The sequence below is a fragment of the Amblyomma mixtum genome, chromosome 2 (assembly GCF_055824585.1).
Source record: "Amblyomma mixtum isolate Tamu chromosome 2, ASM5582458v1, whole genome shotgun sequence".
Lineage (NCBI taxonomy): Eukaryota > Metazoa > Arthropoda > Arachnida > Ixodida > Ixodidae > Amblyomma > Amblyomma mixtum.
This window is the reverse complement of record NC_143013.1, coordinates 249,515,686-249,534,187: the sequence shown is the minus strand read 5'-3', so window position 1 is coordinate 249,534,187 and position 18,502 is coordinate 249,515,686. Positions and strand designations below refer to the sequence as shown.

The 18,502-nt window shown below is 45.7% G+C and overlaps 1 protein-coding gene across 1 annotated transcript; it reads left to right on the top strand.

The window, feature by feature from the left end:
• The first annotated feature begins 5,872 nt into the window (after positions 1–5,872).
• On the top strand, positions 5,873–17,620 carry LOC149363445 (putative transporter B0285.6). The gene is made up of 8 exons (XM_089573479.1): positions 5,873–5,990; positions 6,651–6,792; positions 7,182–7,262; positions 8,419–8,502; positions 9,952–10,114; positions 11,458–11,625; positions 14,457–14,591; positions 17,513–17,620. The coding sequence occupies exons 2-8, from the start codon at positions 6,719–6,721 to the stop codon at positions 17,618–17,620; spliced, it is 813 nt and encodes a 270-aa protein (XP_089429605.1). The 5' UTR covers positions 5,873–5,990; positions 6,651–6,718.
• The last annotated feature ends 882 nt before the right edge of the window (positions 17,621–18,502 follow it).

Below are 18,502 nucleotides of genomic sequence, written 5' to 3'. Positions count from 1 at the left end.
CTCACTGAAGACAAATTCCTCTTCGATATCTCTGCAATTAGCCCGGTCCTGTGCCAGCTGCTGCCATCCTTTACGGATGAAAAATACAATCAAGGATGAACAATACAATCGGCTTCGCATACTGGAAAAGACGATCTTTTTATTACACTATGCTCACACACTATTATTTTACATATGTCTTCAAGGTAATTGTAAAGAAACACGTTGTCCTAAAGAGAAAGAAACATTAAGTCACAAAGATTTACGCGTTGCGGGAAAAAAATAAGGGGATATTACGCGCCACAGATATTTTTCTGCCTCAAATGTAGCCCGAAATGACCTTCATTTAATGAACTTGGCGAAAAGGCTTCAAATTCCAAAATAAAAGAAAAATGACCATATTAATCGGAAAATTGTGTTCATGTTTGCAGATGTAGATCATTCATGGCCTATTACATGTTGAATGCTTTCCCTTTTTGCGCTTTATGATGCTCCCTGAATTCGTTTGATATAACGAATTTCAAGCTGTATGCATTTGTTTATTTTAATTTATTTATTTATTCATTATTTTTCCCGCTAGAGTTGTTTTCCTAATTGCTCTGTGAGTTCATAAATTTGTATGCCATGCGTAATATCTACTGGCATATCTGACTTCAGTGATTTGCGGTGAATTTTTGGCTACACATTTGGTGATAGACCATTCAGCCTGGACAAGCAGCAAGCAAGCTGTGTTTAGGTTGGACAGAAAAAGAAAAAAACATCTCTGAAGTCGATATAAAGACATTTTGATTTGAAACTATTGAATTGAAACAGCTGTCACTGAGTGTCTCGTTACACAGTGGTAACCGCGCTGGAAGATTGTTGCGTTTCTTTAAAAAAGCACCACTAACCACGACGAACCAATCGGAAGGTCAGTTAACCAACGGTTGGCCCTGTTATTCTCCAGCCCTCTGCAGAAGCACTCCGACGATCCCTCGCCTCGTCGTCCTTCCATGTCCAGCCGACTCTCCACTGGCAGTCTGTCGTCCTTGGGTGGTGACAGCGAGGGTCGCGGCTCCAGCCGAACTCCACACACCTTGCGGCGCATGACGCGCAGCCGGGGCTACGGCTTCGATGACACTATCTCCCGTCCTTCCATTGTCGGTAGGAGTTCCTGCAGACTTTAGACCGCCACGTTGTCACTCAGTGGGAAGCTTTCGCTTTTATTGCGTAAGCAATATTACGACAGGTTTCTGCCCGTCGCTTCGGGGCGGCCGCGAGGCACGTTTGACCTTGAAGGGCGGCGCGGGGCGCGGCGCACTACAGCTGTGGCTGCGCCGCGTCCCAGTGGAGGCGCTGCCCCCTCTGCGCTCTCGCCAGCTGCCGACTGTAGAGAGGAGGCTGGAGAACGGGGAGCGGGGTATAAAATGCGTTCGCTCGCTTGCCGGCTCCGTCGTTATGTCGCATGATAAACAGAAACGGAGGCTACGTCGGCTTGACGAAGCCAGGAAACAACAACGGGCTTCGGAGACAGATGAAGAGCGCGAACAGCGCCTTGCTAAGCGGCGCGCTCAAGACGCTGCTAGACGGGCGCCCTGCGCCTCTATCGATACCGAATCGTCCTCAACCGGTGATGGTTCCGAATGGAACGCTATGGATGCTTATGCAACCTACCAGGTTTAACCAAAGCTAAACCCAAGCAATTTTTTAAGGGATGATGGAAAAGCCCCAATCTACAGAAAAGCTTGCGGCAACGTTCCTGTCGTCGTAGTAGGCGTTACTGAAAAATTTGGATTGGTCGAAAGGTTGGCTGTTACAAGAGGCGTCCACAGATGGTCCCAGCCACGCCAGTGATGCATCGTGTATTCAGCGATCAGAAGTAAACGCGAGGGACGGGATAAGACACGTTGGCGCCAAGCGCATGGCTCATGGGCCGCAGCCTTTTTCCTCACCCTCATATAAACATAGAGCAGACGACGTCTTTTCTCAGAAGCGTTGCTTTCAAGCTGCTACGCAGCAGGCCCATCGCTCTATTCCTGATAACTGCACCTATGTAGCAGAGACAGGAATCGAACCCTTGACCCTCGGGTTGCGAGCCAAAACATGCTACCGCCACACCACGCAGGCACTTTCGTCCGGTTTCGTTAACACGGGGATTTACATATATGTCGTCCAGTCTTTCACAGAATTGTAGAGGTTGTGAAGGAGAAAACAGTATCAGCGTCGGTAACAGAATCCGCTGTCGTGTCGTAACCTTAAAAGCGCGCAGCCTAAGTGCCCTGCCAATTTTTGCTTTATCCTCTGCCATTAGCACTGCTGCCGTTGGGTATTGGTGTCATGCTGGTCGGAGCAGAAATACGTCCAGGATGGTACTTGCTTGCTAGAATTCCCCCCGGTCCCATGATGCAAAAGCGAAGCGGCAACGTTGCAGACTACGTGTTTGTCACGCCTGACGAGATTTATTGGCGCTAATACCACCTCGCAAAAATACTACGCGAAAGCTGGGGGAGTAGTTAGCGGAACATAGTACTTGTGACTCGGTGGTACGTAATCGAGTGGCAATTTTTGTGGCTAGCGGCTAGCCTAATTTTGTGCGGCAATTTGTGCCCCAGCACATGGCTATCAAGACCGTGCTAGGTGCCTTCATTTGATTAATGTGGGGGGAAGAGGGAAGCAGCGGAAAGTGCTGGCAGGAAACTGTGCGTAAGATGGCTTTACGTGGCAGAGGTTTGACGGCTGTATCCATGCTGCTACCATTCATCGGATAACGCTGATTTCAAACGGTACAAGTTGTCGTACCTGCCGCAAATTCCAGCGCTACATGCAAAATAGAAATTTGCCTATATGGGAGTAAAGCAAGAGTAAGGTGTTCTCTAGCGCAGTTCCTTTTTGGGGCAGGATATCCGGTACCACGCTTGCGTAGATTTCCATCAAAAATAAATGATACGGTTGGCCACCGAAACAGATTTCCTCTTAAAAATATGCGAATTTGTAGAAGTTACGAAGATTAAAATCCAGATCTCAACCTCTTCTATTTGCAAAACTGCAGACCTCCGGCGCATAAACACCTCCTACCATTGCTAATTGCATCAAGTTATTATGCTTTGCGGTGGAAACATGTCTACATTGTTAACAGTAAGCGTCGCGTGCTTTCAGTGATCGAAATCTGAATCAGTGAAAGTGCATTGTGCATGAACTGCGACATGCACGACGTCAAACAAAGCATAACTTCAGCTTTTCACTTGTATATCCACGCTTAACCAGAGCTAAGCCACTGCCAATTTTTGAAAACAAACAGCAGTGATATGATTTACCCGGTGGTCGCTGGAGCATGTGCTCCGTCTTAGGTCACTCTCCATGTCATCGACTTCTTTCTCTCAGAGCAATGTTAAAATTTTTACGTTCATTTTGTAGGATTTCTAGTTACCTATATAGCTTCTATCAACAGCCCTACCCAAATTCACTGGATTGCACCTAAGCTTTCGTCTGTGATTGTAATGCCGCTCACATGTGCGAAAAAAACGTGCAATGCATTTGTTCAATATTTCAAGACGTAAGTTTTTTATATCTGTGGGAGCTACGCCCTTCCAGTCTGTGAAGCCACATTGTAGGGCCATGTGACCGTTGAACGCCATTGCATTCTTTCCCGTTCGTTCATTAAATCCCTCTTAAATATGCTTGAAATGTAGGGCTTTACCACAGGCATTATTCACAAAGACACCTGAGCACGCGGACAGTACAAAGTATCTTCCTCTCCTTCCAGCCAGCCAAATGGGAAGCCAATTCCCTTCATTCCCCAAGAAGAAGACCAACAGGTGAGCGCTCTTTCCATCGAGGCCACACAAACCCTGATACGTAAGCGAAAGTGCTGCCAGAGTACCACTGTGATCATTTTCAATGCATGATAAAGATGAATCCACGAGCCATCACCGAACCGAATTCGTGGTTATCGAATGTACCGCTAAGCTCGCAGGGAACATTCTGCAGCTAAGCTGCAGAACTTACAATTTGGACCCCTAAATTTAAAACTCATTTGACTCATTAGCATTTGACTCAGTGGAAACCTCAGCTGTCATGCAGGCATTGCGGAATCAGGGTGTGGAAGTGGGTTATGTGAAAATGTTGGAAGATATTTATAACGATTGCACAGGTAATATAGTTCTCGATAAAGTCAACAATAAAATTCCAATACGGAAAGGTGTCAGGCAGGGAGACATGATCTCGCCAATGCTACTCACCGCCTGCTTACAGGAGGTATTCTGGGGCCTGAAATGGGAAGAGTTGGGGATAAGAGTTAATGGAGATTACCTGAGTAATTTGGGATTCGCTGATGACATTGCCTTGCTAAGCAACTCAGGACGAGAACTACAAAGCATGATCAATGAGTTAGACAGGCAGAGCAGAACGCTGGGGCTAAAAATTAACATGCAGAAAACCAAAGTAATGTTCGACAACCTAGCAAGGGAACAGCAGTTCGCAGTTGGTAGCGAGGTGCTGGAAGTAGTGAGAAAATGTCTACTTTGGGCAGGTAGTGACCGCAGATCCGGATCATGAGAGGGAAATAACTAGAAGAATAAGAATGGGGTGGAGCGCATATGGCAGGTTCTCTCAGATCATGAATGGCAGTTTGTCAATACCCCTCAAGAGAAAAGTATACAGCAGCTGTATCTTACCGGTACTGACTTAGGGGCAGAAACCTGGAGGCTAACAAAAGAGGGATCAGCTTAAGGACAACGCAACGAGCTATGGAAAGAAAAATTATAGGTGTAACATTAAGAGATCGGAAGAGGGCGGAGTGAGTGAGAGAACAAACGCGGGTTAATGATATTCTAGTTGAAATCAAGAGGAAGAAATGGGCTTGGGCAAGGCATGTAATGCGAAGGCAAGATAACCGCTGGTCCTTAAGGGCAACGGAGTGGATTCCAAGAGAAGACAAACGTAGCAGGGGACGGCAGAAAGTTATGTGGGCGGATGAGATAAAGAAGTTTGCGGGGTTACAGTGGCCGCACTGGCAAAAGGACAGGGTTAATTGGAGAGACATGGGAGAGGCCTTTTACCCTGCAGTGGGTGTAGTCAGGCTGATGATGATGATGACGATTATGAAATTCAGAAGTTGTGTGGTTGGCTCTTCGGAGCGTGAGGACAACACTCACAGGAAACGGTCGGCTCATGCTCGTATCATGTGCTCCTCGGCCAAAGTAAAGTTCTTCCAGAGTAAGCGTTTTGCATTAACGATCCCGTAGTTATAATGTGACAGCTACAATGTTTCCCGCCACTTATCATGTACCAACTCCAAAGCCTTCACTTCAACTTCACACAACGACATTATTAAAGTCTGAGGCAATGGCCTCAAAAAACATCCCTTCTTAACATGCTTATATGCAGTATATTGTAAATAGCGAGTTTGGACAAAATCAACTTATAAGACTTGTTCCTGAAGGTAATTCAGTGCTCTGAACTGTGTAAATTAAGCGTATAGCAAGGCCTCTAGTTTCTTTCACGGTCATAAATGCGTTCAAGCTCAAAGTTCCTTCCTATGAATTTGCCTTCAAAATGGTCGTTCGAGCCTCTTACTTACTTGACTGTGGGGATCCTTCACCTGCTCTTATATTTAACCAGTTTCTTTTATTTATCATCGGACTCACTGCATGTGTGATGTTCGCCCTAAATTTGTAAGAATAAAGCGTGCTTAAACTTCCCATTGCAATATTCCTTCCAAGAATGGTGTCGGGTGCCTCACCGCGAAAGCACACTACTATAGTTCTGCGTGCTTTTGTCATTCTTTGATGTAAATCAATTTCTCGTAAACAGCGGTGCTAACTTGCTTATTCCTTAATCATTCACCCTCTGTAACCTGAGATAGACATGTGATGTCCAGTGCACACGTACTTTCTGCAGTGTCCGTGCCGACGTCCACAATGCATTCCTCCTCGGTTCGTCGCTGATGACCGTGCTCGGAAATATCTGCAGCTTCCATTCCGGCGGCAACAAGGCCGCCCTGAAAGCACTTCCCCAACAGTAAGTCTTAGGATGTCGCAGGGTGATGTCCAATACCACATTTTCTCGGTATCTCGGCAACTTTACATTGTCAGCCTAAGTGAACAGAAAAGACAACGCAGTATAGTAGTCAGACCGTGAGAGTTGAAAGGTTTAAGCAGCGCTACGAGCGCCGCCTTTCAATACAAATGTTTATACGTGCAAGCGCACACTTCACGACACCGCGAACATTTTGCCGTATACACTCTCTTTGAGCTAAGGGCTGTCGTTATTTTCCGCTTGGATAATAGACTAGGGGCATATACTTGACAGTATGCACATGCGAGATGTAAAAGCCAACATTTAGTTTCTCACAAAAAATTTCGGTGTTGCGATAAACTTCACCTTAACATAGATGCTCGCTGATTCGGCATTGCTCTAGAAGGCCACAGTTTTTGTGAACTCATCCGTCACTTTGCGAGCTCGCATTGCCAGTTTGTATCTCATTGTGAAGAGCACTTTTTTGAACAATAAGCAAGTAACGTAGTGACTCCCACTAGGACGAATGGAAAGTAGCATTTGTTGCAATAAACTAAAAGTCACCAGTGCCTGCCAGAAAGAGGATAATGCCATTTACTTTTTCTGCGCACACTGAAAAGCATCCCTGCACAAAATCATGTTCTTCCCTTCATACTGAGCATGCGAACGAATGCAAGCCGCACACGTTTTTCCTTGCAGGGCTGACACAGCGAGCCCGTCAGTGAACGATATCACCTGGGCGATCATGACACTGCCCGGAGCTCTGCTGGCGCTGTTGACATGCACTGTCGTCATCTGGATCAGTTACATCAAGCCCCAGTAAGCGATCTTCTCAGGCTTCTTTACGAGTACGACCAAAAACGACCTTGACGCGCTATGTATGCCATGGAGAACTGTGAGTGAAAATCGGGAGGGAATAGCTAGGGAATAGCGGAGGGTTTAGTTCCGAACAAGCTTCCTGGAAGAATTGGGCAAAAGTGCAGGGAATTCGATTATTTCCTGCATTCTACATAGATCTGATTAGTTGCCTCCGTGTCGAGGAGATAACAAAACCATACTGAATTACATAATTCATTTTTTCAGTTGCTAAGTATGCGACTGAGTAGATCAGGGTGCCAGTTATGGCTGACAATCGAGCAAAGCATTGACTGGGCATTTTTGATGATGTATACCATGCCGTCAATGTTGCGTGTTCGTTCCTTGCGCAGTGAACCGGAGCCGCAATCCGCCGAGAATCTTGCGGTCATGAGAATGGCTCAAGAGAAGGTTGCGAGCCCCGTTAAGCGAAGGTGGGTATGGCTTTTATTTCTTCATGTACCACTAATTGTTACTGGTCAAACTATGCCTAGAACACGTGTTACAAACCATGTCTAGAACACGTGTTACATGTTCGCTTTGATATCAGTTAGTGCATTCAGTAAGTGCACTCATCGAAATGCGCTTATTTGCCGTGTTTTGTCTTTATTTTCGTCCTTTTTCTTGATTCATAATCGGGGCTTCTTGAATCAGCAAGAATTATTTCAAGAAATAGGACTTCGGCGATTCTTTCCTGGCGCTGGAGTTAAGCTCTAAAAGTGTCTTTCGGCCATACAAGAAAAATATGGCCCTCGTAAAATGCAAAATTCACTGGAATCCGTGGCGCATGTCTTCGTACAATGCGTTCTTCGTGTTGCTCGGAACCGAAACGTTTCATATGCAGCTCAAACACAGTCAAGAGACTGTACTGTAAATGCCTGTGCACTTTTACTTGGGTTTTTGAAAAAATGGCATGTAATTACTTAAAGAAACTGTTTTCTCTCTCGAGGGGAAAACCCAACGCACCGAGCACAGGACAAAAACAAGAAAGCGGCCGATATAGCGCTGTCTCGCGAGTGAGAATACTTATTGGTCCTCACTCTTGTTTCCTGCGACATATGCGCAGATTAGTGAAATATGCACTTTGCGAAGCTCATGCGTATGCTGTGTTGAACCACGTAGTTGACAACGCTTTGCATTTTATTCCCATGAGTGAGGCGTTACAGCTTCAAGCGGCTTCATTCTCGCATCAACTTTCATCATAATTTATTAGCCCTTAGAGAGTACTAACCAGGTTTCTGTGGTGCCAGAAACGGTTGGAGGGGCCAGGTTGTCATCTTCAGTTTTTTTCATTGGCATGAATGATGGCAAATCATTTAAGGTTCCATAACGATAGTATATTTGTGGATAATAGTGCAGAGGAGTCCACAGCTCAGCAGTATAGCACGTTGTTAAGTCCACGGAAAATTTTTAAGATCAATTGGTTCAATGTCAGCCCTTAGGGTTTACATATTGTCGTCACTTCATGCTTCCTAAGTTGAAAATTCTTAACGCTTTTCACGCAGGCAAATGGTTTGTTACAGTTTCTGTCGGTGCGAATAGCATGCTCTTTTTTTTCTATGACGTTCTCATTGTACTTCTTATTCGCAGAGGCGTCGAATGCGCCTGCGCCACGTACTTAGTCATCTTCAGCCTGTCGTACGTGCCTTCGCAAGTGCTCGATTTGGAACCACGGTAATTCATCGTCTTTGTTTTGAGCGCTCGATAATTACAGGGGTGGGCTTAACGACATGCGAATCACAACACGTTCAAGAATGCAGCTGAACTTCCAATAATCGCCACAATGCCACACATCGCTGGTGTTTCCTTGCCCTGGATTTATTTTGTATTTGCTTGCACTCATGTGGCAAAATGATAAGGGATGTAGGAAGTGCATTTTAACTAATGGTTACGACTCTCATTAACGCCGATACAGCATGCCACGCACTTAATGCTTCGCTAAACAGGACACCGCCTAAATTCGTCTCCGCGGGAACGTTCTTATGTACATAATGATAACTGCAATATCTCTGAACGAAAACGTAGAGGCTGTGCGAAATGTATGCATCCAGGGAGGGAAAATTTCACTTGTAATGTTCCTGCACAGACAAAGTGACCTTGTTCCTGCCTTACATCAGTGTACATACTCCGTTGCTTCGTGGATAGCATAGGGAAGTCCCGGCTTCTGTTCCACTCACCAGCAGCTTGTATAAACTATTTATTTATTTATTTATTGACTTATTTGTTAAATTTAACTACTCTCCGGGCCCGAAGGTGTTGTCCTTGAATTTCTCAGTTTCGGTGATAGAAGCGAAGATGTGAGGGAGGTGATTTTAATCGTATCCAGTGTTGCACGCAAGCATGTGGGAACAAGGACTGAATGGTTTATTAGAAAGTGATTCGGTATTTATACCGGCAGCTCTTGAGCTCAGACATGCGCAGTGGTCGTCTTGTGCGCGCGTACCGATGACGATGCACTCTGTGCCACATTGTCTGAGGAATAGATGAATTAACACAAAGGCTGGTTCGACAGAGCAGTATTCATACCTTGAAGGTATGGTGAATGCGGGGAGGAATATAAGATATAGGTGGAAATGACTTATATTTTAGAATAGGGTCAGTAAAATAAATTCTATGGAAAAGAAATAAGCTAAAATAATTTCGGTGTAGAGAAAGAGCCGGAATGCCAAACTGATTTGATTGCAGATATTCTTGCGGTTCTGGAATAATTTGAAACAATAAAGCGCGTGGCAGGGTTTATTATGGACCAGAAAGCGTTAAAGAAATTTGATCAGGACCCCAAATAGAGCATTCATATTCTAGTTTTCGTCTTATTAACGTCCTATACAGATGAAGCTTAACGGCGCTGTTTGCGGATGTGAAATGGCTGTGTAAAAATCCTAGCATGTGATCAGCCTGAATACCATTCACATTAGTGGGAAAAGAAAAGCATTCCACTAATAAATTTTCCGCACTCACGGCAGGCCAATTGTTCTAGGGACGATCGCAATTTTTAGACCTCCCTTGCTGAATATTGTGGAAAGCCGTACGACTAGGCCTGTCGGAGTGGGATCGGCAGTTCTTCGCGGCTCACAGCACCTGGCTGGCGAGACTGAGGAGCCGGACATTCTGCCGCACGTGCAGGGTGACACTGGTGGTCACGCTCGCTGCGATGATACTTGCGACGAGTTCGCTGACGTCGTGCCTCCGAGCGGCGTTCGAGTTCATCCGGAACATCTGGCAGATGCTTCCCTGGGGAGTCCTCCTGCTCCTCGGAGCGACACATGTCGCGTCGGAGTTGGTGCAGGTACGATGCGCGCTGCGCTCCACGCCGTAGTCGAGCCATTTCAGAGCATTCCTTCGCGTATCGTCGAAACTCAGAGCACAGCAATCTTGCGTAAACCTTCCTGAAACAAAAAAAAAACTTGTGGCAGCCCAACCTTCAAGGCGATGTTAACTTCTTGTGTCCAGAATCAAGGTCTTAGTTGAGGGAGAGCTTAGCAGGAATCAGACAACTTCACAGGAGAAAAATTTAGAGTTAGTTCAAATCAATTCAAGTCAATATCATAGCTGATTCATGGACAGGTGTCCTTGCTTGCCTCCTCTTATGCATGTCTCGTGTCATGTAATTCCGTGTCTTCACTACCTCGGTTTATTTGAGAGCTGAACCAGAATAATGAACAAATCTGAAGAAGAGACGCCTTCGTTGCCAGTTGTTGGGCGTTTTTAAGGTGTGTTTTGAGCCTAGCGTACTTTGTACATTTTACTTCGTTCCCTAACTGTCAGCTCTATATTGGAAATTTTACGAATGAACGTAGACTGCTGCTTGCACTAAGGGCTGTTGTCTGGTAATCATACATGACGACGCCGATATCTTCAATTGTTCATTCTTGAAAGGCTGATTTCTAGTTTGTAAGCCGACTAATAAACTTGTTAATCGTTACAGCTGCTCCCCGTAATGATATATAAAAAATTGTACAACAGAATGGAAAGCTGGGCTAGTTGTAGGTTGTTCATGATGAAAATTTGTGGTCTGGTGTACATAGGGCAGACTGGGCGTTGTTGGAACATTCGCCTTAAAGAGCACAACAATGGCAATGCCTCGGGGGTGAGGGAACACCTCCAAGAATGCAATAATTGCCGGTCTATCTATGTGGCAAATCAGATTTTATTCCGTCACCCTGAACAAAGAATCAGGGAGGTGATGGAAGTTTTCTACATTGCCTCGCACGGTAATTGCGTGAGTAAGCCGTCAGTATCGCTTACGAAAAAGGAAATAGGTTATCTGCGTAAATTTTGAGTTTGTTTAGTCATAACACAAAATCTTAACTGTTTTTATCGGCATCTACTTGTGATATCTTTTCATATTTAAGTGTTTGTTGCCTTCCCATTAAACTAGTTGTGAAAAAAGTGTTTGTCCTGTGGTTTCTTCTCTGTCTTTTGTTTGTTCGCGGCCACAAATTTTCATCATAAAAAATCGTAATTTGTTGTACCGGCATCGTCTTATTCTCATTTTTACACATCTAACTGTGCGTACGTGATACTGGCTGCAGAGAAACTATAAGAGGCATAAAAAATGCCAATTCTGGCTACATTGTGTCGGTATATACGGAAAACCTTCCTTTTATTTAATTTTTTGGTTCGATGCAGGTGCACACCCTTGTGATCGAGGCGTTCAGTATGGTGCCCTTGTCGTTTTGGGAGGAACGAACCCTGCTCGAGGTGCAGACCTTGCTGGCCTTTGCCGCGTCTATCATGGCCGAGGCAACGGACAAGCGAGCGGTCGTCGAGGTTATGATGCCCGTGGTCGGGCACATAGTGAGTGTGCATCGTCACGTTCCCTTGTGGTGAAGGTAGATACAGAAGCAACGTGTGTTCAAGCTGCGCTCGTATCTGTATGCCTCGGTCTTTTCTGGCTTTGATGGTTTGGTTTGGTTTATGGGGTTTAACGTCCCAAAGCGACTAAGGCTATGAGAGACGCCGTAGTGAAGGGCTCCGGAAATTTCGACCATCTGGGGTTCTTTAACGTGCACTGACATCGCACAGTACACGGGCCTCTAGAATTTCTTTGGAGGAGAAATTCTAGCCGCCGCGGCCGGGATCGAACCCGCGTCTTTCGGGTCAGCAGCCGAGCACCATAGCCACTGAGCCACCGCGGCGGCTTTCTGGCTTTGAATCACAGTTCATCAACTACATCCAAAGCATGCAGAAAATTTCCGCCCATTTGGAAGCATAATCCCTGTATTATGCCTCTGAGTATGTTCATGAAAACAACGCTACCATCGGTGGGCGTTTCTCTCATTCCACAACGCTCTAAACGCAAATCAGTTCATATTGGAGTAAAAAAAGAGAAAGGTGTCCTCTAGTCCACTCCCTTTTACGAGTTGGGTATACTGTCCAAGTTTCATAGTCAATTTTTGAGGGCTAAATGTGCAGAACAGTTACTCCTTGCAAACTCAGGTATATTTCCAGTGCAAAGAATAGTAACTTGATGCAGATAGCAGTAGGGGGAGACTTTTAAACGCGCAAAAACTTTTTAAAGACTTTTAAACACGCAAAAAATATTAGCACATGTCACTGGCGATCAGAATTGTGATATCTCAGCACGCGGCGCTGCGGTTCGCAGACCTGCCTATCGGGCCGTTTCCATGTTTGCAGCATAGGGGGGGGGGGGGGGGGGGGGGGACGGCAGGAAGTAAGCTTTATCAAGCGTGCACCGCCCGAGCGTCGAAGTGCCGACCTTACGTGACTGCGCATGCGGCATTTATTTTGGCTCGGTTATCATGAGCAAAGATGACTTGTTTTTATTACTGTTTCTTTATGTCAACAATGTTTTGTCAAAAGGAACTCGCGGGAACAATAGATGATAGCGCTGCTTTTAGCCAGTAAATTTGCTGGCCCGTGACAGTCCGATGAACCCCCCTAATACTGCAGAACGGGAACGGCCCGGCACTCTCGTTATCAGCCTCTTCGCCACCCGCAGCGCCAAGCGTTGCCATTCGACGCTCCGGTATTCCGTTATGTGTGCTAATCTTTTTTACTCGCGACTGTACGTTGCATGCACTTGGAACACTGCCCACGAAGGCGCTGCCCAATAGCGTCTGCAGTTCTGTGCCCACTCGTTTCATAGAATGAATGAGACAGCGGCTACGCCCATTGGTGCAATGAGGGAAACTCTGAAGTAGGTATTATCGTCTTCCTTTGAATTTTCTACTGCGAAACGCCCAAGGTCCAAAAAAGGTACGTTTACATAAAACTCATTGCCAGTAAGAGACACAGAGGCCTTATTTGTTTAGTTTTCTATCACGAAATCAGTAATTATTTTTCATTATTATTTTTCTCTTATGTTGATTTCGGCATTTTTTTATTGTTACGAAGGTGCACCAGAAACACATGCCTGTCGCAAGGCCCAAAATAAGTTCGTTTGTCAGTAATATTCAAGGTATTTAGATGAATGAATATTAAATATTAGAGCTGCAATGTTGTCCGTAGCCATGCAGTATTTGAAAACAAAAATATCTAAGAAAGGTGTATTTTGTAGGGAAACAAAAAATACGCTCCATAGAAAGAGCGAAAATTATGTTAAGGCGAAAGCTTTTTATGGCTCATGAGTGCCGTGGATAGGATGTGTCACGCTTTCACTAATCCGTACCAATCCACAATCCATTCCGCAGCCATACAGCAAGACAATCCATAATTCAACTAGCCAGACCATAATTCACAACACAATTCATTATCGAAAATGTCACAAACTGTCAATGAAGAAAAATAGAAAATTCGGGTCTAGGCGCCAATTCAAACGCCGTTGCGGAGTGCGAGACGGGGACGATTCCGTTGCGCAACGGCGGTTAGACGTTTGCACCTGAATAAAGGCGTGTCTAGTGAATGCAGAGTTGTCTTAGAAGTGTAAGTACATGAAAAATTATGAGCATATAATTTACAGATGCGGCAATTTACCGAGTGCAATGGTACTTCTCCGCTAAATTTACGTCTTTCTTGACGTGTCGTAACGTCATCATACGACAATCACTGAAAACCCCCTCGCAATGTACCACTCTGGCCCATCAGGTGGCGCCATACTGTAAGCACAAATGCTTTCGCATTACCTCACGTAAGTTGTATGAAATGCCTCCTTGAATTTTTGCTTCGATAGCCAGCGAGGTTATTTCTGGAGAATCTGGCTCCGATTGTTGCTGTCCGTTTTGCGAGTAGACATAAGACACCCTTTTCATCCGCCTCAAAAGACGAGTGAGTTCTCCCTCCATTAGGCCTATTGTGATGGAGAGCGTGCCTGGGGACGGTCTGTAGTGTGCGAAACTGCCAGCGGCTTTCTTAGTACCAATCCTACCTGTGAATGAAGGCCACTTTTAGAAGCTTGGATTGTCATTTCCTTTCCTAAGACCCGCTACTCGTAATGAGCGCCTAAGCAACCACAACGCTCACCATTAAGAAGAAGCGCTTACGTTCCTTTCGTTTTTAATAATCTGATGTCGCAAATTTGGAGAAGAATTCGCCAGATTCCTCCATTGTACATCTTTTGTCCTGCGTTGTTCCTTACGGTAGCCTGTTTCTTCACTCCGATGTTGCTACATAACGCCATTGTAACCACTAGACTTCGTCACCGTTTCCCCCTTTCCGTCTCGACGCAGTCCGAGATGAAGCAAATGTACCCGGCCTACTACGCCATCCCAGTGGTCGTAGGTGCCTCGAGTAACGTCATCATGCCTTCATCGGTGCCCACGGCCCTTTTCCACGAGCTATCGCGAGTGCCCTTCTGGAAGCTGGTGGGTACAATGTCCTCTCCTAGCTTTCCGGAATTTCTTGAGATTGATGACGTGGAAGAAATATACATGAAAAAAAAACTATAGAAAGCATCTGCGTGAGGCAGCTACCTTCTGCCCGCTGGCTGTAGGAAGTAAAGTTTGACATTGATGACAACAAAGTAGAGGCATACAGAATGCGACTTTCTGGTTTTCATCTTTCCATGAAAAAAAAATTGCCAGTGGGTTAGCTCGGCTATGCCAGGATATTCATAGCGAAAGCAAGCGCAACGACGAGGCAAGCGGTGTGACGTCATAGCAAACGTCGGCGGCGGTTCCGCGTCGAGGCGCGCAGTATGACGTCATGCCAGATGGCGCGGCGAGTGCGCGGCGTTCGCCAGCTGCGGCGGTTGCTATGCAACGGCTGAAGGTTGGTATCTGTGCCTTTTCTGAGCACCGCCACAGCGAAATCTCGAGTTCGTGGCCAATGAAGCTTTCGTTACAAGATGCTAAAACACCCTTACGAAGAAAAACTAAACTCACACCCAGTGTGAACCAAATCACAATTTGAGTTCTTTAGTATTCAATAGCAGTCGTGAATGTACGGCACTACGTGTCAAACTCTGCCATGATTATTCCTACTTCCTCGTTCACCTTCCCCGCCTTAGAAATAAAATCGTAGAAAGGGGGGGGGGGGGGATTATTAGTACGTGCCTGCTTTAAGGGAGTGGTTAGTTATCACGGGGCCTGATTTTGTATTCTCTCAGTCCGTTTGATGATATCCTGCGAAACTCCATCTCCTGCCTCCACTGCCCATTCTTACTGTACTGATTACACTGAGAATAGCAAATTCGTTCCAGCATTTCGAAAATCACTCTATTTGCATGCTCAATTACCTGATATGACTAAACATGGTTAGTCAACTGCAAACGGCCGTAGTAAATTCCAAACAATAAAGAACCATGGGTTGGTTGGTTTATTGATTGACTGGCTGATTATTTCATGGAGTTAAACACGGCAGTGTTTACGACGGGACTGCTGCTAGATCACTTATGAGTGAAGTGGCCAGCCTGTAAATACATCCCGCCAGGTGTAAAGGTGGTGTTGATTCAGTTCTGAAATAATTGCTGGAAGTAGAGGTGAATATGCTTTTGCTATAAGCCATACAAAGTGAATGACAAGAACGACTATGGCTTTTGTGAGTTGAGGCGCCATTTCAATTAGGCCTGACCAGAGCGCCAGCATTTTACTCGGGTGTGTGAAAGCTTTGGGCGCATTGCTTTTTATTATGCCTAGAAATGTTTTTGGAAATTGTAACTATAGACAAGCAAAACTAACATAAAACTAATTAACAATCAGCCGATCCTCATGACTTCGCTCGGGGCCTAATGCAGATAGCACAAACACCCATTTAAGCCAATGTGAACAGGTGGCTGTGGAGACGGGAAGAACGCAAACAAACCTCTTAGCATAAAATACATTTACAGATTGGTAATCCTTCTCGCTTACAACGCAGGAAGTATATGCTTCTGCACTGCATGCACTGGTAATGACAACGTAATGTTCTTTCTTCCTTTGCTTCAATGCGAAGCACTCAATTTTTAACGCGATACCTCCACCAGATGTCGCAAAACTCCATGATTAGTCGTGGCACTTAAGGCGACGCATGTTTGACGTGAGCTCTAAGGACCAATCGCATAGTGTCACGAAATTTGAAAATTAATCACCACTGAGCAAGCAGAAAGGCTGCGACAGTATACCTACATCGCTACCGGAGATAACAAGTGTAGCATTGGACGTCCGGGTGTCAGGTGATCGGATGACGCACTAAATAAATAAAACACTCTAGGGCTGCTAGCGAGCTTCGAGACCGCCGTGCCACAAACAGATCAGCTTCGCTGTACACTGCAGTAGAGTAGTATGCCATCTCTGCAATCGAACATCCCGCGTGTCTAACTGTCTCCCGCGCTGTGCTTTGGATGCCTTCGTCTTCAACAACATCCATCCGTGCGCAATGGTCTAAAACGCACCGCTATTTGCCCTTTTATGCTGACTGAAGCGTCCCCATAAGTGTCTTCCTAGTCAGCGCCAGTACCTAACGTTTTAAGTGCGTATTTAGTCTGTGTGTTAGTTTGTACTTGTCTGTAGCCTTATATGTGGTAGGCTGACCACTGGTTGTGGGAAGACCGCACAGTTGTATTTATAGACATATGCATATACATACACACCTGACAACCAGATTGTGATAAACTGCTCATTGTGGCAGACGACTCTCCAATTATGATTGGTCGTGAGAGGTTGTTCGGGAAGAACAAACTGGATCTCACAAACCCTACCGATGGCGTCTGCAATCGCACGACAGTGGCGCATCCCTTAACTTCAGCGCCACTGCGCCAGAATTGGTACAAGGACTCCCATGCATCTATGACCATAAAGTAGAGAATGACCAAATTCCAAATATATAAGCATTAACCCGCCGCCGCGGTGGCTCAGTGGCTATGGTGCTCGGCTGCTGGCCCGAAAGACGCGGGTTCGATCCCGGTCGCGGCGGCTGAATTTCTTTGGAGGAGAAATTCGAGGCCCGTGTACTGTGCGATGTCAGTGCACGTTAAAGAACCCCAGGTGGTCGAAATTTCCGGAGCCCTCCACTACGGCGTCTCTCATAGCCTTAGTCGCTTTGGGACGTTAAACCCCATAAACCAAACCATTATCGCTATGAGAACAACATCCATCCATGAACAATGGATCCGAACAAAATAACCTAAGTGAAAACCGCAATGGAAGCGCACCTAATTGGTATTTGCCCTAACCACTGAAATCGACCGTCATTTTTTTTAACCTCCTTTTCCTCATTTGTGACGGAAACATATACCCCAAAAACTTTTCCATGCTTTTCACTAAGGTCGCCATCAACATTGCGTGCGTTTTCTTCTTCCACCACTCAGCTCCTGCTGGGGCTGTTCTCCAAGATCGTCGTCATGAGCATGGTGATTGTGACTGTCAACGTGATGGACAGAGTGGGCCTCCTGGGCGGCGGTGGCTCCCCCGAATGAACCACCCCCCTGCCGACGTACTGTGACGCGGCCGCACTGTGCCCTTAATTTTCTTCTTTGTTCTTTCAACACCTACCATAGTTGCATCTACTTTTTGTCGGATGTGTTATTTGTTTTTAACGCTTCAAATTATTTATGTAGACGGCTTCTTTCAAGACTCTCTACGCATTCTCCTGCCTCGAAGCTGTGTTGGAAGCGTCCGCACTTTTACGGCTTACCAAGTAGGACTCAAGAGTGCACGTCGTATGCGTTCCGCCGCCGATCTCTCCGTTGTGCCGAACTGCGTGAGGTTCAACATGGTGCAGCGTTGATCCGATTAGTCTTGAGAGCTTATAGGCGATATGTCTCGCACGCGAGCCTCGGTAACCTGGCTTCCTGCTACGCAAACCACTGACGTGACAATGCAGCTGAATTACAATAGCGTGTCTCGCACTGAACGTTTCACTCAAGCCTTTAGTATGTATTGTATTAGGTACATGATAGCAAGTGATGTGCGGCGTTCAGTAGGCTGTATGCTAAGCGGTCAGTTTTATGATAAAAGGTGGTCTATATGGTTCGAAACCGCAGTAGTCTGCTTTCTATCCTAGGCATATGCAACCACTTCTCGGTGCGCGGTGCAATTCTGCTACCTATTGTGTTGTACCTGCTAGTGTTTTAAAAGTCCTTTATGGCATTTCTGTATCCCACATTTTCGCTACGCAAAGTCCATATGGTAGAAAAATGTACAAAGAGAAACCTGCTGTTGCAAAACCTCGGAACTCTCCTCTCGTGCATTGTTTTGAGACGTACAAAATAGCTTCTGTTTGTTTGTACTTTCTCGTACGTTGAATAAACGTATCTCTCTTTCAATAATGCACAGCGTCGCCTGCGTTCTTCTGACAT